This window comes from Eutrigla gurnardus (assembly GCF_963514095.1).
Source record: "Eutrigla gurnardus genome assembly, chromosome: 14".
Classification (NCBI taxonomy): Eukaryota; Metazoa; Chordata; class Actinopteri; order Perciformes; family Triglidae; genus Eutrigla; species Eutrigla gurnardus.
In genome coordinates, this window is record NC_139937.1 from 14413811 (window position 1) to 14435600 (window position 21790).

General features: G+C 44.4%; 1 protein-coding gene across 1 annotated transcript; it reads left to right on the plus strand.

Annotated features, from left to right (window-relative positions):
• Positions 1–3781: 3781 nt before the first annotated feature.
• LOC311024857 (IgGFc-binding protein-like) lies at positions 3782–19096 on the plus strand (the record flags this gene model as incomplete). The annotated part of the gene is made up of 32 exons (XM_084027432.1): positions 3782–4235; positions 4350–4516; positions 4826–5002; positions 5154–5379; positions 5603–5848; positions 5983–6084; positions 6635–6782; positions 6976–7096; positions 7228–7560; positions 7794–7965; positions 8257–8354; positions 10221–10351; positions 10577–10746; positions 10861–11075; positions 11162–11356; positions 11550–11738; positions 11940–12358; positions 12711–12829; positions 13052–13248; positions 13349–13487; positions 13837–14019; positions 14348–14493; positions 14822–15168; positions 15710–15933; positions 16203–16344; positions 16591–16921; positions 17265–17381; positions 17531–17638; positions 17812–18007; positions 18095–18358; positions 18552–18694; positions 18860–19096. The coding sequence occupies 32 exons, from the start codon at positions 3782–3784 to the stop codon at positions 19079–19081; spliced, it is 6441 nt and encodes a 2146-aa protein (XP_083883558.1). The 3' UTR covers positions 19082–19096.
• Between the last annotated feature and the right edge of the window lie 2694 nt (positions 19097–21790).

Consider the following 21790-nt stretch of genomic DNA (forward strand, 5'->3'; position numbering starts at 1 on the left):
TGCAAGTGCCCACTACAAAGAAAGAGTTGACCTGTTTTTTAGGAGGGTGCTAGCTTGCTAACGTGCGTTTCGTAAGAACTACTCGACAGTATTTACACCCCTGACATTTATTTGCTTAAAGGCACGCCAAAATTTGTGTGTCAGAGTAACGACTTGAACTGGATGCCAATTATACACTCACACTCCACACCTTATCACTGTTCAGTTAAACCGTTTAAGTCATTTTCTTTTGTTCAATAAATGACTTTGGTCATTAACCCATTGATATGGTGTGTCATATTTGCCATGGGCTAAAGAGCCACCGTCACACCATGACACCGTGACAGCGCCTCCCTTTGTGCAGTTTTAACGACAGGGCAATTATCTTTTCATTCACGTGATACAGACACTACAGCCAGCCTATACTGTTATATATACTATGTCATGTGGCTCAGTGTGTGAACTTGTGTACCTAAGCAGTGGGCTTACCCATCTACACCCTGAGTACATGTTATTTTTATAGGCAGTCAATTAATGTCATGTCGTCTGGTAAGGAGCAAAAAGAAGAACAAGCAATGGGACTGACAGACATACAGACGATGAAAGCGATGGCAGTGCCCCTGGTTTAAAGGCATGAGAGATTTACAAAGAGACATAAGAAAATACACGTCTCTTGTTGTTGTTGGAAGTTAATTTAAAAAATGAGATATGTGATTGATAGGGAAGTAAGCTCAATTAAGGTGAGGTGTCTACAATATGTGACAACACATTCCCTTAAGCGGAGTAAAGGCCTGGTGAAAAGGCAGGCAGAAGGCCGAAGTCTAAAGTGCAATAACAAAAATAAGAAATACAACACGGTCAATTCCTGTGTTAGTGGTCAAGTACACTCACTTTGCACAAAAGCATCTCATCATCATATAAGCTATCAGACTAATTTAGAAGTGATCATCTCAACCTTTGTGTCCTTAAGATAAGATGAACTGCAACTGTTTGTCAAGCAAGGTAATGTATCTGGTTCAATGTGTTAAATGAACTCAAATATCGACATTTAACTCGCATACCGGTAGTTTAAAGAAACGTATGATGCCAACTTTTTCTTTTTGAATTGTTTCAGTGTGAATTAGGAAAAGTAGCTGCAAATGAAATAATGTCATAAAGGACAGGAAAGAAACAAATATCTCCTCAATTGGGGCATTTACATTTCTTCTATAGGAATGTTGGTGTAAAAGGTGGAAGGTGGAAGCACACAGTTTTTGATTATGGGAGAGACAAGATTGTCTGTTAATCGTATTATTTTATTTCATTTTACCTACCGTATTTATTTTTCTCAAAAATGCAATTTATCATTTATTTTTTCACAACGTTATTGTCTTCTTGGAAATAGCTTTATACCCAAGCCACTCCACATGCATGACCCATCTTCTTTCTGTGTTGGGGTTTAGATAGAATGTATCATATTGTTTGTCATCGTTGCATGACCAGTGCGTATATTGTAAAACAAAATGTGCAAGTCATGGAAAAAAACAACATCTCAGCAGAATTACACGACTTAGACGAGAAAGGACAGAAGAGGACTACATGGAAGAGATGACGTTCGTGTATTGTTTCCATGTCTGAGTGATAATGTCAAACAAATCACATTGAGTCTCCACCTTTCACATGCTCACTGTTATTGCAATAACCACATGACAAACAAAAACACACCAAAATTCAATATGCTTTTCAATCAAACAGAATGGAAGACCAGTGTGTGAGTGTTTCTCTGTAAACGCCTCTGTCTCTGCCCCACAATCTCACCGGTATAAATATCCCTCCATTGTGCCTCATTCTGAAAACTGACCGTGGTCTGCTACAGGTAAAGTATGGATGCCTTTGGTGATAACTGGTGGCTGGGGAACTAAAGCAGGAGATCACATTAAGACATTGGATCTTGGCTACATTTAATAAGAATGTTAAGGATTGGTTGTTGTCGAAAACTTTATCCTGAAAGCTAGAAAGCATAGACCTTTTGAGTTGTTGTGTTGATTCTTATTTCTCTATTATTATGACTGTGCATTTGACATCTGAAATCTCTTTTTTGTTTTTCCAAATGTGGTGATTCATTCAGTGAGATAGTGACAGTGTGGGCTCCATGGTAGCTCGGACAGCTTGACAGAGTAGCAGTTGGAGGTTAGCTTTGCTAGCGCCTTTGTGAAGGGCCAACTGCTCCAGTGATAGTTGAGCTCAGAACCTTACAGAACCTCGGTTAACTTCCCCATTCATAGGCCATGCAATGCCTGTTCAAAGATAACGTTACCATGTAAGTCACATAGCTTAGCGAAACGCGACCTTACTATCTAGCTAACATAAAGCTACATCAGTAGGAGTTGGCCCAAGTTAATGTCAGATGCTAAATTTAATAGTAATATTATGTATATTGGTTTAAAAAAATATTTGTGTCTCTATATTTCTCTATCAGCCATGGATTTAAGGCCTCTCACGGTGTGTCTGGCTGTGTGTGCTGCACTCTTTGCAGGTAAAACTATATCAGCAATATTAAGGTTCAATTCTTGGTGATGATTTATTTGATGTTGCAAAATCTCATCTCTTATTCTCTTCCCTCCAGTATGTCATGGCTATTCTACGGGAAAGGAGTTCATCACATCATTCCTTCCCAATTTCCAACCTACTGCTAAAAGAAATCACACACTCCATGTGGTTTTGACTGCTCAGGACTGTGAAGCCAATGTTCACATACAGGTGAGAATCATGTTTTTGAGTCAGTCCAAAAAAGTTGTAATGACAACTTGACAAATACAAAAATATGTGTTGCAATCTTATGTTTTGACAAATGTTACCAAATGTCATGTATTTAATTAGCAACATTCATACTATAATAATATACATTTAGCAAAAACTTTATTTTTTTTACTCAAGCATATTATATCTATTATATCTGTAGGTGTCTTCGGTGGGTTACTCGGAACAGCTGAAACTCTCTGCCGGTGAAAGCCGTTGGGTTTCTCTGCCATGTGGAGCCGAGCTGCAGAAGCCATTTGTGAATGAAAACTCAGCGGTTCGGATCTCATCTAGTGCTGCAATCTCTGTGGTCTCGTTCAACCAACGTGACGCCACAGGAGATGGTGCTGTGGTTTCCCCAATAGAGCAGCTGGGTACTGACTACTTTGTGTTCACACCTCCAAAAGGCAGCCGCCGCATGGACAAGATCGCGGCTATCGTTAATGGCAAAAGCCAGAACCGGATCACAATCGTGACTTGTAGCAATGTGATGCTGAAAGGTAATACTCGGATGAGGCGTGGGAAGGCAGTGACGATTACCTTGGCACCCTATGCATCCTACCTTCTACGATCAAGCAGATCCTTGACAGGCATGCAGATTCGGTCTCAGCAGCCTGTTGCAGTCTTAGCAGGCCACCAGTGTCTGTCTTTGGGTGGTAGGTGTGAACATGTGTATGAGCAGCTCCCCGCTGTGGCGAACCTGGGTAAAGAATACATGGTACCCCGGACCACCGAATGTAAGTCCAAGAACTTGGCAGTGATCGTAGCTGTTGAGGACAACACTATGTTGGAAGTGCACGCGGCCGTACGCGCAAGGAAACAGTTGAGTTCATATTATTACTTACAATATACTGTAACAGTCAAGGCTATCATGGTCTGTCTTTCTGTCTGTCTACACATCCATCCATTCCCATCTCCTACAAAATAATGTTCCCGTATAACATTTGTCTGTTTGGTCTATGAATCATTAGATCATCAATTAGTTAATTCAATCCAGAAAACAAAAACAAAAATATAATACATCATGTCGCACACCAACAGGATACTTCGGAAAGCTGGAACAGTCACCTTCAAGAAACTGTCGTCAAAACATCCAATGGTTATCAAGAGCAACAAGAAAGTAATGGTGATGCTCCTGAGCAGCAATAAGCCACATGACCCATTCCTTTTAACGGTGACTCCTAACTGCAAGCTTCACACTGACTGGTCTGTGGAAACAGTGGGCGGACTTGAAAACACCGTTGCTATTCTGTCAGAGAGAGAGGGGGCAGGCAGTGTGAAGGTATGTCTGAACAAAGGAAATTGCAGGACACCTAAGTGGCATCACATCGTGTCAGATAGGCGCTTTGTGTGGGCCAATGTAGCCGTGGGGACACAGCAGGGTCATGTGACAGTGGAAGGTGATGCCCGTATGACAATCTATGCCTACGGTGGATCAAACCGCCATGGATATGGTACTGCTGGAGTTTATTGTCAAGGTACACAAACGCACACACACACAATTTTTTACATGTGGCACTAATCCTCTTCCGTACAGTTTGTTTCTGGCTGAAAAGGATTATGAGAGTATGATGTGTTTGTGTTTCCTGTAGCTGCCCCTCCTCCTCCTCCACCACCTGCGGATCCCTGTGATAGCATGAAATGCCGAGTAAAGGAGCGTTGCGTGAAAGGAGAATGCGTCCCTGTTTCTATGGCAACATGTCAGGTGCTCGGCGACCCCCATTACAGGACCTTTGATGGCCGATGCTATGACTTCCAGGTAGGATTGGGAGTAGATCTCTCTTATCTCTCTCAGGGACCAACTGTCATGAACTGTGCTTCTACAAGGTATATCCTCATAAAACCTGCTGCCATCGCTATCAGAGCTGCGAAATGGCAAATTTAGAAGACAATGATATGAACTGACAGCTTAAGATGTATTAGTTGGTAGAGATTATCACAATGGGAGTGCTGTTACAAGCACACACCACACCTACAAACCAACCAATCGTAATACCGCACGAAATCTGTGCAAACATAAGTTTGTTCTTTGCTTTAGTTGGCCAATAACAATCATCTTTTCTTTCAGGGTTCCTGCAATTACATCATGTCAACAGTTACAAAGGGGACGCCTGGCCTTGAGCCTTTCACTGTGACAACCCAGAATAACAACCGTGGTAGCCGTTATGTTTCCTATGTGAGGACTGTAACTATCAGTGTTTACAAGCAGACAATAACCATCGGCAGCCACAAAGGAAAAGTTCAGGTAACAGATCTGCTGTCATCTACTGTAACAAGCGATGAATGCAATAATCAATATATACAATTCAAATATATATATATATATATTTCACCACTGTATATTCACCACTGAATATAATATATAATTATATATAATTCTCTGTTATTCCCTTCAGGTGAACGGAGAACTTCAGTACTTGCCCGTTAGTTTGTTGGGCGGTAAGATCTGTATAAGGCAGAGTGGAGCCTTTGCGCTCTTCAGCACTGACTTTGGCATGAATGTAAAATATGACTGGAACACAATGCTGTACATAACAGTGCCTTCGTCCTACTATGAACAACTCGGAGGCCTCTGTGGTAACTACAATGGAGACAGGAGCGACGATCTGCCTGAACAACAAGGTGAGGACACAAAGGAGCTCTTCATTACTCCACTATATCCTTACACAGTCCGCAGCTATATTAATGCTCTGGATTTCGTAAAGAACACCATGAAATATTTTGATAAAATCATTTAGTTCTTGAGCTTTTTAAATTTCTTGTTCACCCAGATGTCCAAATTTTGTGATTTGAATCATTTAAGTGCTTTCAAGTCAAACAGAAGTTTGCTCTCTGTCCCTTGCAGGCTCCAGCCTCTCTGCAGTGCTGAACATGATCCAGAAGTGGAAGCTGAAGTCGTCCGATCTGTTCTGTTCTGATAACTGTGCTGGAAAGTGCCCCCAGTGTTCAATCGAGCTGCAGAGTCACTACCGCCGTCCCGCACTCTGCGGGATCATGGTAAAGCCAGATGGACCATTTGCAGCCTGCCACAAACAGGTTGACCCATCTATGTACATGGACAACTGTGTCTACGATGTCTGTTTAAATAAAGGTAAGCCGCTGTCTGAAGATGTTCACATGTCACATATCAACAGAAACAATGCATAAAAAAACTGAGAAATCTCAGCCTCCCTGTTTCTACACTGCCATGAGTTCCTGTGAGGAATGTTGTGTCCGTTTGTCCAGGTGCACGACAGGATCTCTGTGCCAACCTGAAGAATTATGCCGATGCCTGTCTGGCAGAAGGAGTGAAAGTCGACCCTCAATGGAGAATGATCACCAAATGCGGTAAGTCACTGAGCAAAATATTATTCCTGTAAACAGTGTCAGGACTGCAAGTGCCATTGGAAGTTTCAAAGCCAGATATTTGGGGTAGATTGATTCATTTGATTTTTCAAAATAAATTCCCCCACCCACATCCGATGGAGCCTTACTCGTTTTACGTGTCCTTCAAAAATAAGGCCATGGTATTCCACCGGAGGAGGCAGGGCCACCACTCTTTATGGACTTTAATGAGGACGTGAGATATTTTCTGCATCGTGTCCTTGTGTGCAGCAATGACAAACATTGACCAAAAATTATTTCAAACAAATGACTTCCACATTCAGTAGAGGCAAAGTTCCGTTTCTGTGGATCTATTTTTTTTCTTCTATTGAACATGAACAAGTGAAAAACCCCATATGGAAATACAAAGTACAGGATGGGGACATAAATGTACAATGCTCCACTTGAAATATTTTTTAATGATTCTGTGGCATTGTCAGATTGGTTCTCCCAGACAGGAACAAAGATTTTAAAATGTGATAATCAACGATGATCTCCTTTCTCCCCTCCCCAGCCCTTCCTTGTCCAGCAGGAAGCCATTATGAGGCTTGTGGTTCCGCCTGCCCTGCCACCTGCACGTCCCCTGACACTCAAATTCCATGTCCAACCGCCTGTGTGGAGGGCTGCCAGTGTGATGAAGGAATGGTGCTTAGCGGGGACAAGTAAATGAAATAGAGCTTGTCAATCTGCTCACCAACCTGCCTGAAATCAATTTTATAAATCACTGTCAAAATATACCTATAACTCAATGTGCTAAATATCAGCAATGAATAATAAAAGAAAAAAGAACACAGGCGTGGCCGACTGCTTCATATGTATGATGTATTGTATATAATAATTGTGTGTGTGTTTTAGGTACGTTCCTAAGTCAAGCTGTGGATGTCAGCATCAAGGCAAATATTACCCATCAACCGTCACTTTCTGGGGGGATAACACCTGCACAAGCAAGTGTCAGTGCAGTGGAGGGGAAGCCAAGGTTGGTGTGTGTGTGTGTGTGTGTGTGTGTGTGCGTGTGTCTGCAACATTTAACTGTGTGCTGTTCTTATCTTCACTCCTATTCCTTCACTGTGAACTGATCTTCTGTTCTGTTCCCCCCGTCTGGTGAAGTGCAAAGCCGTGACCTGTAAGAAGAATGAGCAGTGTGGCGTGAAAGACGGTGTCAGGGACTGCTACCCAGTGTCCTATTCAACATGCATTGGCTCCGGAGACCCCCACTACTTGGGCTTTGACAAGCAGCGCTTTGATTTCCAGGGCACATGTACCTATGTCCTGTCTCAACTCAACAAGGGAGGAGACTCATCCCTGGAACCATTCAAAGTGCTGGTCAAAAACGAGAACAGAGGCCAGTGCAAGACCGTGTCCTACACCAAGTCCGTCTCTCTTATTGTGTTCGGTAACATCACCGTCAGCATGAGTCGTGCCACTCCTGGGATAATGCTGGTAAGATTATACCGTCTACTGCGGAATTAACCAGGGGTCACCCATGTCAACCCCATATGACCAAACGATTGCTTAGGTTTTTCAGACAGTATCTGACATTAGTGTTACTATGGGATTTCAGACGCAGCGCATGTCATTCTTCAGGCTCTTCATCAAAAACTCGTTATTATATTAGCTGAAGCAAGTCACAAATGCACTTTTTGGTAATGTGTCCATCTGTCCTAACCCCTCAGTTGAACCATCGGCCAGTGAACCTGCCTTATTGCATGGATGATGGCAAGCTCTCCTTGTTCCGCCGTGGCTACTTTGGCTTTGTGACTACATGTTTCGGTTTGACCCTCAAATTCAACTGGAACAGCCACATCAGCTTGACTCTGCCCAGTTCATACTCTTCTTCTACAGGCGGTAAGTTGGTTGGGCCTCACTGGGGGTTCTTTCGTCATAGGGTTTAAATACTGGGGCTTGTATCACAAAAAGCAAGATTTTAGATCACCATGGTCACCAGTGATGTACAGCTATTTCCCAACAATGTTAAACTTTTATCATTGGCTTATGTTAAGATTCAGATCATCATAAACTCATCTACCGTCCACAATTCAAATTATTTTCATTCTTCCGAAAAAATTAGTAGGGATGCAACTACAGTAATTATCTGATGTGTGACTGCTGTGGATGTTGCTCGTTTTTCTTTCTCAGGTTTGTGTGGAAATTACAATGGAAATCCTGGTGATGACTTGGCGAAACCTGATGGCCTCCAGGCTAAAGACATTCATGCCTTTGGACACAGCTGGAAGGTGAGACTGGGAGTTTCAGTGGATGTCATTTTTTTCATCCATCCATCCATCCACCCATTTTCTTCCGCTTATCCGGGACCAGGTCGTGGGGGCAGCTGCCTGAGCAGGGACGCCCAGACTTCCCTCTCCCCGGACACTTCCCCCAGCTCCTCCGGGAGGACCCCAAGGCATTCCCAGGCCAGCCGGGTGACATAGTCACTCCAGCGTGTCCTGGGTCTTCCTCGGGGTCTCCTCCCGGTGGGGCATGCCTGGAACACCTCCCGAGGGAGGCGTCCAGGGGGCATCCGATACAGATGCACGAGCCACCTCAACTGGCTCCTCTCGATGTGGAGGAGCAGCGCCTCTACTCCGAGCTCCTCCCGTGTGACGGAGCTCCTCACCCTATCTCTAAGGGAGCGCCCCGCCACCCTGCGGAGGAAGCTCATTTCGGCCGCTTGTATCCGGGATCTTATTCTTTCGGTCATGACCCAAAGTTCATGACCATAGGTGAGGGTAGGAACGTAGATTGACCGGTAAATTGAGAGCTTCGCCTTTCGGCTCAGCTCTCTCTTCGCCACGACGGACCAATACAACGACCGCATTACTGCAGCCGCTGCACAGATCCGCCTGTCAATCTCACGTTCCATCCTTCCCTCACTCGTGAACAAGACCCCAAGATACATAAACTCCTCCACTTGAGGCAGGAACTCCCCCCCAACCTGGAGGGAGCAAGCCACCTTTTTCCGGTCGAGAACCATGGCCTCAGATTTGGAGGTGCTAATCCTCATTCCGGCTGCTTCACACTCGGCTGCAAACCGCCCCAGGGCATGCTGGAGGTCCTGCCTCGAAGGAGCCAACAAGACCACATCGTCCGCAAAAAGCAGGGATGAAATCCAGTGGCTCCCGAACCAGATCCCCTCCGGCCCACGGCTGCGCCTAGAAATCCTGTCCATAAAAATAATGAACAGAACCGGTGACAAAGGGCAGCCCTGCCGGAGTCCAACATGCACCTGGAACAGGTCTGACTTACTGCCGGCAATGCGAACCAAGCTCCTGCTCCGGTCATACAGGGACCGAACAGCCCTTAGCAGAGGGCCCCCGACCCCGTACTCCCGAAGTACCTCCCACAGAATGCCACGAGGGACACGGTCGAATGCCTTCTCCAAGTCCACAAAACACATGTGGACTGGTTGGGCAAACTCCCATGAACCCTCGAGCACCCTGCAGAGGGTATAGAGCTGGTCCAGTGTTCCACGGCCAGGACGAAAACCGCATTGTTCCTCCTGAATCCGAGGTTCGACTATCGGCCGAATTCTCCTCTCCAGTACCCTGGAATAGACTTTCCCGGGGAGGCTGAGAAGTGTGATCCCCCGATAGTTGGAACACACCCTCCGGTCCCCCTTTTTGAATAGAGGGACCACCACCCCGGTCTGCCAGTCCAGAGGCACTGTCCCCGACTGCCACGCGATTTTGCAGAGACGTGTCAGCCACGACAGCCCCACAACATCCAGAGACTTGAGGAAGTGAAAAATCCCATTAAGTCATATACTGTAGAAATAAAAGGCCCAGGAACAGCTGTGTTCCTTCTTCAGCCCAACATGGCAGACAGAATAGTGTCTGCATATGCCTGATGGACAAGTTGGAAGAAGAATAAAGTCACTCCCTAACTCCAACACTCTTACATTGGGAAAGATTTGGGCTTGTTCTTGTTGTTAGTCTCCTTAGTAATTACTGATGTAACAAAAACACATCATGCCACATGTGTCATTCAAAATAGGAGCTAGTGCTTTAAACTCACCATATCAAATAATGTCTTCATATTATTATTATTTTATTTATGTCTTTAAGCTGAATAACTCTTTCGCATATGAACGTCATTGAACACAGGCAGGAGGAGACCCTGGCTGCACAAGTGACTGTCCCGGTGGTAAATGCCCAGAGTGTGAGCCTGCACTGGTCACACGTTTCCAAGAGCGCCGCTACTGTGGCATCATCGCTGACAAGAATGGACCATTTAGGTAAGTACTTCTGCAGCCAGAGTGACACAGAAAGATGGGGATTTATCACAGAGCTCACATCCACAGGAGGAAAAGCGCAGAGACAATTAAACTAATGATGCTTTTGTGCATGCTGCTGGCTCTGTCGCCATAGACCGTCTCAAATATGATTAATGCATTAGTATACTTTTTTGCTTGTTAAATGGTGTCTACAGACTGTGTTCTTCTGCAACTCTGCCCATACAGACAGTGTCACAGCAAACTGGACCACACCCCCTTCCTCAATGACTGCGTCTTCGATTTGTGCCTTTACCAAGGCCATGCCTCCGCCCTCTGCAACAGCCTAACAACTTACAGTACCGCTTGTCAAGAGGCAGGAGCTAGAGTGGAAAGTTGGAGAACACCAAATTTCTGTCGTAAGATACCTGTGCCCTAAATGTCCTTTAAATATTCTTGGCTAGTGAGAGGTTCTCCCTCTATTGTTTCTATTGAATATTTCTTGATTGACTCCGTGTGTGTCTCTCTGCCAGCTCCATCCTGTAGTGCGAACAGTCACTATGACATCCGTGCCCCCCCCTGCCAGCTGACCTGCAGCGGTCTGACTCCCCCCGAGGGCTGTAACGCACAGGAGGAGTGCACAGAGGGCTGCGTGTGTGACGATGGATTCATGCTGAGTGATGACAAGTGTGTACCTCTAGCAGAGTGCGGCTGTCAGTACAAAGGAGAGTACTACAAACACACACAGGTAATAGTAATATATAATGCCAACTCTGTAAGTAATGTTTCTACCTCTTGTGCCACCACGATGACTACGCTCTGCTCTCGTCTCAGGTGTTCTATCCAGAAGGGTCATGTAACGTCCGTTGCGTATGTACAGAAGGTGGACAAGTAGAGTGCGATAATAAGTTCAGCTGTTCAGCCAATGAGCAGTGTGCCGTGAAAGATGGTTCACCCTCCTGTTGCCCCAAAACTGTCGGTTCCTGTTCTCTGAGCGGAGTCAGGGAAGTCACCACCTTCGATGGAAAGGTAAATTACATTTACAGTTATAAAGTGTGTTTGAATCTATAGCACCAACAAACAAACCATGATTGTTTAGCTGCCTGACATGCACATTTATTGTTTAGGTTGCCTCTCACAGCATCGTGGTCAGCCGCAGCGGGCAGATGTTTTCAGCAGAGAGACAAGATAGATACTAACTGTTCTATGTTTCATCCTCTAGGCATATCCTCTCTATGGAAACTGTTATTTCAAATTGGCAGAAGTGGAGGAGAAGCAAGGAGGGATGGAAGGCTTCTCTGTGTATGTGCGTCAGCAAACCAATCAGGATGGCACCGTCACTCGCAATGTAGAGTTCAAAGTTTGCAACTTCGAAATCGAGTTGGAGAGCGGGGATGTTTGGGAAGTCAAGGTATGACTGACATTTCGTTGCTTGGAAACACTATTCACACTTTTGTCTGCCAGAACCATCCTATTTAATGTAAACATCGACGCAAAAAGAAAGTTCCTCATAGAAGCTTTAATGTGTTGATCTGTTAATATAGATAACAACAGCCTTAATACTAGACACCAGCTCATGTAATCAAATGCTTTGTTCCCCTCTATGTCGCAGGTTGATGACATCAGAGTCTCCCTTCCTCTGTCACTGGATGAAGGAAAAGTACGAGTACATCAAAATGGCCTCCACATTGTCATCGAGACCGACTTTGATGTGAAGATGTCCTTTGACACTGTGGCGGGCGTGTTCCTACAAATCCCATCCACCTATCGCAGCGCAACACGAGGTCTCTGTGGTAACTACAACGGCGAACCCTCGGATGACCTGGGAGGCAAGACGCCAGCAGACATAGCAGCAGCGTGGGTCGTGAACCAGCACAACGCCACATGTGACACGAAGATTTACGATACAGAAGATAGACAAAAGGTCCCAGAAGCTGAAAAGGCCTGTAGCATCATCAAAAACCAAGATGGCCCATTTGCAGGTTGCCACTCAACAGTTCCCCCAACTCTCAGCTACGATGCTTGTGTCAGGTAAGGACATAATATAAGTGTTGCATTATATACATTAAAGGCCTTTACAAAGTTGTTTTTCTTCATGCAATTAATTCACACATCTTTATATATATTTTTTACTCCTGAGGAGTCATTAACATTTCAGGTGCACTCACTTTCACTTTTACCTGCTTTTGTTTCTTGACCCGTCCGAGTGTTGGAGCATTGTCTCAATGTTCTCAGGTCTCAGCCATTAATTTAGCCATCGGTTTGGTTTATTACTATGATAGAAGTTTGAGACGAAACCAGAATTATCTTCACCAAAAACATGAGCTTCTGTGAACGGCCATATTTTGGTGTTTCCTGTTACTAAATGAAAGTTTGTTTACAGTGAGATGACCAGAGGCAACTTGGACCAGGACATCCTCTGTCGTAACATCCAGAATTATGTTGCCTCCTGCCAAATATCCGGCGCCAAGATAAACAAATGGAGGAGCGACAGCTTCTGTCGTAAGTGCGATCTGATTGGCTGATGCTCGCTGATGCTAAAAGATTATCCACATAGTTGGTGCAGCCTGTCATTCCTTACATCTACTTAGCTTATCTAATACTCATCAAATCTTCTGATACAACGCCACATTAAATGTGCCAAATTATAAAACCAGACCAAACAAACGCTGCTACAAAATCTGTCAAATCTCATCCACACTGAGCCTCATTTCTTTCTTCCAGCTTTGAAGTGTCCATCAGGAAGTCACTACGAGCTGTGCTCCTCTAGCTGCTCCTCCACCTGCTACTCTCTGGAGAAGTCTGAGCCCTGCCCAGTGTGCCAGGAGGGCTGCCAGTGTGACGAAGGCCTGGTGTCTGACGGCGACCGTTGTGTTCCATTTGAGAAGTGTGGCTGCGTGGTGGATGGACAGTATTATAAGGTAATAAGCCTTGTCGAGTATGATATATGGTGTGTGCACAAGAATAGCCATGGACAGACACATCAGTGGCCCTTGATTCCATCTAATGCGCTCTTTTCAGTCGGACGTAACAGTGTTTCTGGAGGACTGCTCAGAGCGCTGTGTCTGCTCGTGTGGACAATTCAGCTGCAAATCTGCAAACTGCCCCGCGAAAACAGAGTGCGACAACAAGGATGGAACAATCGGCTGCTACTCCACAGGTGAAATACTTACTGAGTGACTGATCTTATGAAGCTCGGGTTGGGAAATATTCTGTTTTGTTATATTTGTAGAAATTCTCTTTACGCCACGTGACAGCAATCAATTCATGACATGCACTGACAAAAAGGAAGGGGGTGGGGGTTGTCTGGTATCTGGGCTGTTGCAGGTCTGTGACTGTGAGAACTAATTGCTATGTTCATTGTTTAACTTCATAATGATCATTTAGTGGCCCTGGAGGGAAGTCTGAAGATACAGGGTGTCTTTTCATGGAAGATTTACTGCTGTTCACTATTTTCATTGGAATACTGATAGTGGATGTGTGTGTCTGTATGTGTGTGCTTCGTCCAGACCCTTGTGCTGCGGTTAGGTGCCGGGCAAAGGAGCACTGCGAGGTGTCAGAAGGCCAGGCAGTTTGTGTTGCTGATTCCAAGGCTTTGTGCTGGTCTTTCGGCGACCCACACTTCAACACGTTTGATGGCTGGAGCTACTCATTCCAGGGAACCTGCTCCTACGTCCTCGTCAACACCACAGGTACCTCCCCAAGACAGGCATTTCTGCATGAAACATTACTTTAACGATGAATCAATTATATAAAAATAAATTTGATCCACTTATCGACTAATTTTACAGGTCTAGTAGCAATAAACTATCTCCATAATAATGCAGTGCAAGTTGGGCATCTTGCAATGTGGCAATGTTTGTTGTTGTTTACTCAGTATACACATTATGTACAATTACAACTTATTGATTTAAAGGAGATGAAAGGCTGTAGATCTGCGTCACACACATGCAGTTGTTAAAAAGTTGACACTCGGTTGTCTTGCTTGCATTAACATGAATCATCCGGACTCCCCTTAAGGTGCTGACCCCACTCTGCCTGCGGTAGTCGTGACCACCAAGAACGAGCTCCGTGGGAACTCTGAAGGCTCCTTTGTGCGTTCAACCACTGTGGAGATCTCGGGCCACAAAATCACCATCCCAAGAGGCGAGAGAGGCGTTGTACTGGTGGGTCTGACTTCACACTGCCAACCTTTCAGGCTCTAAGCTACACTGGCAATCTGATCACAGGAAAAATCAGATTAAATGTTTGTTGGTTTTTACCTAGTCTGAATATATTTTCAGACATTTTTTTACTTTTTGCCTTTCCTTTTAGTTCTTTCACAACCAATTCCAAATTTCCTGTTGATGATAATTGAATTAATTAAAAGCTTTATTGACATTTTTTTAAGGCCCCAGAAATGTTCAAACCTACCCAAAGTCCTGTTGTTGGTGTTAAATCATCATCGTGTAATAAACGTTTGAATTCAGCGCCACTGTCTCTCTCCCTCTCTAGGTGGACGGCATTAAGGCAATGCTTCCCGTCTTCCTTGAAGGAGGCAACATCTGCATAACACAGGCTGGATTGAGAGGCATACTCCACAGTGATATCGGCCTTGAGGTCACTTTTGATTGGTCAACACTTGTCATGGTGTCTCTCAGCAGCAGTTACTATGGTAATGTCGCTGGGCTCTGTGGAAACTACAACGGCAAAAAGGAGGACGAGCTGTCATCCCCCAGCGGCAGCATGGCTGTTAATGTGACAAAGTGGGCGGAGTCATGGGTCGTCGAGGACAACGACCCCTTCTGCTACCACTTCTGTGATGGCGTGTGTCCTCAGTGCTCTCAGGCGGATCGCACAAAGTAATGTTTTGTCATACTGAGTTTTATAGTAACTTAAACTTCCCATATTGCAGAAAGTGAGATTTCCATGTATCTTTTTAAACAATGTTTATTATAAAGTGGGTCTAGGTGTAATTCCATTCTGTGACAGTATCAAAACCCTCAATCCACAGAGTAATGCATACATCCCATATTCAGAGCAAAGTGCTGCTAAACTCAATGTGTATTGGATGTGTATTGGATGCATCCAACAGTTGTTGAGATATTTCACGGCCCAATCTGCACCCAAATATTTGACTTAATAAAAATCAACTAAAGACGATAACTTAAGTAAAAAAATAACAGAATGTCACTATATCCTGACAGTGGTCCACATCAAAGATAGGCCTATATGTGAAATTGTGGTGGTAAAAGTATAAAACAACATATAATGGAAAGTAAAAAACAAGTATCTCAAAATTGGATGTCAGTACAGTACTTGAGTAGATGTACTAGCTGCATTCCACGTGCTTATTGTCCTGCGTATTTTAAGCTGACAGTGAACCCATCTGCTCCTCTACAGGTACACTGGTCCACAGTACTGTGGGCTCCTGAGCAATAAGGCGGGACCTTTCAGCAGCTGCCATAGTCGCGTGCCTGTAGATGAGGTTGTGTCAGACTGTTTGTATGATGTCTGCATCAATAACGGACGCAAAGAAGTGCTGTGCGAGGCCCTGAGCAACTACATGGTCGAGTGCCAGGAAGCTGGAGTGTCTGTGTTGCAATGGAGACAAATGATCGGCTGCCGTGAGTTACATACAGTACATTTTTAATATCTCTATATATGTGTAAAATATATGTATGTATAAATATATGTATTGTAAAATGACTCACCCATCAATATACATCCGAGAGCAATGGTGCAGCTGGATTTCTGGATTCTGGATTAATGCATGACATAAAATTTAAATCTACAAACTAAATGTCCGAGACTGGATAGAGTTGGCCACTGTGTGGGGATAGCTTAGACTGTGAGCATCAACATAACATCTCTAATTCTCTCCGTTTGCCTCCAGCTGTTGAATGTCCAGCCCACAGTCAATACAAAACGTGCGGCTCAGCATGTCCCGCCACATGTGGTGGTCAGCCAGAGGTGTGCACTAAGAACTGTGTGGAAGGCTGCTTCTGTGACCCCGGATATGTGCTCAGTGGACAAGAGTTAGTACATTTTCATACATTCGTAACAGAACTCCTGACATCACATTGTTTTTTTCCCGCCTCATAAAGAAATGTTTCCATGACTCTTCTCTGGTAATTGAAGGGATAACCGTTTCTATTGTCATGGTAGATGTTATATTCGGCCCTGAAAGGCAGTATCTCTCTGTGTCACATGCCTCCATACAGCATCGGTTCTGAAGGAGTTGCATGAATGACTTGTTATTCTGCTTACTTTGTCTTTGCCAGGTGTGTTATCAAGGAGAGGGGCTGCGGCTGCAACCATAACGGCCGGTACTACCTGCCCGGCACGGTGTTCTGGACCGACTCTCAGTGTAAGGAGAAGTGTACCTGCGATGCACAAAAGGTGACATGCAAGCCCCACAGCTGTAGAACTGGCGAGAGTTGCGGCGTGGTGGACGGAATCCAAGACTGCTATCCAACCACCTTCAAGACTTGCTCTGCATATGGAGACCCACATTTCACCACCTTTGACGGGAAAAGGTTTGACTTCCAGGGCAACTGTGTCTACAAGATGGCCAGCTTGTGTGGAAATCCTACAGATCTGACACCCTTTGAGGTGAGCCGAGGGGAAGTTCACTTCAGATTTACACAATAAACTGTGCATGCACTGTCCATTGAAATCAACACAAGACCAAGTAGAATACTCCTTTGCATGTTTGCTCTTTCCGAAAACCCAACTGAAGCTCTGTTATCAATACTTTTAAGTATAACATTAAACATAGGACTTGACCTGACGGAGGATTTTCACATTCGTATTCACATTCCCGAGTCATTCAGTGACCCCCAACTGGAAGGAAAAAAAGAGTCCTGTCTTTTATCACAATTATCACTTTGAGTTGTTTATCTTTCCCTCTGCTGACCTCTGCTCTCCTCTTGTCCTCTCTACTCCTCCTTTGCAGGTCAACCTGGAAAATAACAACCGTGGCAGCAAAAAAGTGTCATATTCTAAAGTGGTCACTGTCAAAGTCCATGGCAACGTATACACACTTTCAGTCGACTATCCAGGCAAAGTATTGGTGAGAAACACACACACGCACACACACTCTGAGTGTGCAGTGGGAATCAAACATAGCTGTCAGATTTTCATACCGAAACTTTTATATGCAAAGGTTATTAATGAAAGTGTGTGTGTGTGTGTGTGTGTGTGTGTGTTCATTGTCTACAGGTGAACGGGCTTGAAAGATACCTGCCATTCTGCAATTCATCCAGTCTATCAGATGTCCGAGTTTATCGCAGACACAGAATGGCTGTTCTTGAGACAAACTTCCTGAAGGTACAAATACATGTTCAGTCATTTATATGGTAGCCTATATGCAGTAATACACTTTTTGCAGTGTTTAATAGGTATCTGTTTCAGTGATGTGTGGTGATAACTTTAATGCTACTACCAATATGTCTCTGCTTGAACTTTGACATTACTTCTGCTTTATATTCACATTGTTAAAGGTCTCCTTTGACTTTGCGAGTGCAGTGAGGGTGGATCTGGCCACTAGCTATCAAAGCGCCACCTGCGGTCTTTGTGGAAACTTCAATAATAACCCCGCTGATGACCTGACGTTGCCCGATGGGAAGTTGACTTCCGACTGCAACAAGTTTGGATCGAGCCAGTGGGTGGCGGACTCGGAAGGCTGCAGCCGTGACTGTAAGCAGCTGATGTGTGACTGACATGCAGCCGTTCATGTCAAGGAACTGCGTCTATAATGTGTGTGTGATGCCTTTGTGCTTCCAGGTAGCAACTGTGCTCAGCCACTCCCAGACAACTTCCAACCACCCAGCTACACATCGGTCTGTAATATCATCACAGCGAGAGACGGACCCCTGTCCGACTGCATCGACCGAGTAGATTCCAAGCAGTACTTCAAAGACTGCGTCTACGACATTGTGCTCAACGAGGGCAGGCAGCAAGCGGCCTGTGACATCCTCAGCGACTATGTGGAAGAATGTCAGAGAAAGAACGGCTGCGTGAAGCCATGGAGGACAAGGCACCTCTGTTGTAAGTAGGCTACTCTAATGTTTGCGTCTGGCAGCCTTTCCTCGCCTTCTGTCACTGATGACACGTTTGCTCCTGGATCGTACCAACACCTGCTGATAAAGATTACAGTTTGCTATGTGCTCACTACTGCAGTGATGTGATCACGTTTTGTGTGTAATCTGAGTACTAATCTGTGTGTGTGTGTGTGTGTCAGGGATGGAGTGTGCAGCCAACAGCACATACAATATCGCAACTCCTGGCTGTCCATTGAGCTGCAACGCTCCACCTCCATCCGGCGAGTGTAAAATCTTACCCAGTGAGGGCTGTGTGTGTAACCCTGGTTTCCTGCTGAGCGAGGTAATCCCCCCACATTTCCTCAACTACATGCCTGAGTTCTGGCAAAAACTTAAAAAACCATAACGTTAATCAGTGCCCATGCAAATACTTCATTCATTCACAATAATTACATTCAGAAGGCCCATGTAACTGTGACGTTGCACTGACTGATCTTTGACCTTCCAGGATCACTGCGTGCCACTGGCTGAGTGCGGCTGCACCTTCAACGGTCAGTACATCCCGGCTGGCAAGAGGTTCTACGCCGACGACGACTGCCAGCGCACGTGTGTGTGCCACGGAGGGATGGTGACCTGCAAGAGCAAATCCTGCGGAGGCCATCAAAGCTGCGGAGTACGCAAGGGAGTGAGGGGCTGCTTCGGCAGCCAGGGACATTACCACAAAATGTAATAGAGCGGGAACAAATGCATAACTTCTTCTTCTTTTGATTAACTCTATCTCTTAGGGAGAATATATCCAGTATTGTGGTGTTTATACTGTAAGCTATCCTTGCAATTACTGTTACTACTGTTACAACTAAAAGCACTTTGTTTTTACATACTGCCTTTATGTCTAAACTGTTTAGGAGATGTGAGATTTGACTTTACGGTCATTTTGGAGGCTGCAGTCAAATTGTATTACATCAGAAATCTTGACGATGTTTTTGACAATAACTGCACCTTCATGAAGGAGGATTTTTGTTTTGTACAGTATGCAACAGTGATTGTTTTAGCTGATGATTGTAAAACAAATTTAGACTTCTACTACTCCGTTGTAACTGTGGAGGATGACTGTTTCCAATGATTCAAATAATCTACTTCCTTTAGTCTATTCATCCCACATATACAGCACATATCATTCTTTACCAATCAAGCATTTCTAATGATCAATAAAAGTATTTCAGCAACTTCACCACCTGTCTGTGTTTTCTACTTATTTAAAAAAAAACTACTACACTGAGTTACTGAAACACCTGCAGTGCTGGACTGCAGTGCTTGTGTATAAAATGTTGGGTATTCAAACCCACAAACGGTAAAACAAGACAACTGTAGTGGCTAAGGGGTTAATTATTTCTGCAGCCTAAGGATATCTAAGTTACCATGTCAGGCTGTGATTTAAAGGCCCTGCATCTGGGTTCATGAGTCCACACAAACTGTGTACATCATTGTGTCAGAATGGCCTTGAGGCCTGCTGCAGTGAGGAGAGGTGTTTTAGGAACGCTTTAGGAAGCTAATGGGGAAAAACCCTGCCAAATTGTGACAACTGGGAGAGTGCCAAATGATGGGTGGGGAAATTATGACAGTCATTGTTTTTTAGAAAAATAAGATCCTGATTTGTAGAAAAGGTGAGGGTGGCAACCTGACATGGGCGTGGAATCCTGGGTTCAACAGCATATAAACCGAGGACACGGGGCTCTCGGGCGCTTACCCTGGGGTAACCCGTGATGTTTGGATCCTGTATTGGCTAATAAACATCTCTTTTTTCTTTGGATTAAAGACTGGCTGGACTTCTTTTCATCTGGGACTTACAATTGGGAGACTATCTGTTAGATAGTTAGTTTAGCTGAAATGGACCTAGAAATTATGTAGTTGAAGGTTTTTCGCTACAACAATTGGCGAGCCCAGCCAGGAGGACTGGTCCGGCACACAGCCTGCGGCGGGGGACTGGGAGGACGGGACGGCGGTACTCGGGGGCCCACATCTACCGCTAAGGTCAGAAAAAAGATTGATTTTTTTTACGAGTGGCGCTGTCCACTCCTCCCAGCCCACAAGTCTCAGGTATTGTCTAAAAACCTTTCCGAAAGAACCTAGAACCTAGGAAAATTATTAAAATAAATACTCAGCTGAGGATAGATGTATGTTAATGTCTATATATGTATGTTGTAAAAGAACTGAAAAAGTCTGAATTGGAAGATTGCTAGAACCTTTTTTAGGGAGATCTAGACTTACGAGTTCTGTGTGAAAATAGAGGATTTAGTGTTGAGGGGCAGCTTCAAAAGGGTAGGTTGTCGCCTTTAGGCACCAGGGATAATTCGTGAGTTGAATTATAGCCTGATAAGATAAGATACAGCGCCAATAAGAGGGCTGGAGACTGATCAGATATAGGAATAGCGCCTACAAGAGGGCTGTTGCCTGTAAGAGTAGCTACATAAAATAGGTAGGGAAAACAGCTGTAAAATAAAAAAGCATAAGGCCTTGTAAATATATGTACATAAAAGTGCGCAAAGTGACAAAATATGTGATATGCTGTCGGGAAATAGAGGAGAGCAGGAGTGCAGTGTAAATAAAAAAGGGAGTAAAGGTGATAGAGTAAAAGTAAAAGTAGTAAATAATAATAATAAAAGTAGAGAAATCAAATAAGTAAGAATTAAGAGAAAATTAGTTAAAGGTGGAAAGGGCATAATTAGAGAAATAAAATGAGAAAGAATTAAAAGAAAAATATTTAAAAGTCCGTCTAACGGCTACCGCTTTGTCCTGTACGCAGGGTCGCGGGGGAGCTGAAGCCGATCCCAGCTAGTTATTTAAAGGAGGAAACAAAGGAGTTATTTAAAGGGCCGTTTGTCGGCTCCCGCGTATCCTGTACGCTTGGTCGCGGGGGAGCCGGAGACCATTCTAGCAGTAATGATTAAAGGAAAAAGCAGAGAAAATAAGAAAAGTAAGACATTAAATTAAAGAATAAATCAACAAGCGGAGGGCCAGATTAGGAGAAGGCCAGCGTTAAAATAATAACACCGGAGCAAGATAGTAGGCTACAGCGCCGTCGGGCCGCTGCACCCAGCCAGTGTGTAAAAGAAAAAATGGGTTCAAATTACAGTACACAGTCGGAAGGACTGACAGCAGATGAATTGGTAATGTTGAAACACCCAAGACAAAAAAGACAAATTAAAAAATGCATGACAAAGTGGCATAGAATAACATCAGGAGGCACAAGATGGCCAGTGACGGGAACCTTTGATCTAGATTACTGTGACCGGGTGGAATCGGAGTTACGAGATAAAGATAAAAAGAATGATAAACGACACCAGCGAAAGAGAATAAGTTATGCGGAGCAGAGAGATGTGCTGCAATATTTTAAAATAGAAGGTACACATAAACACATGGCAATGCAACAAAAAATGGT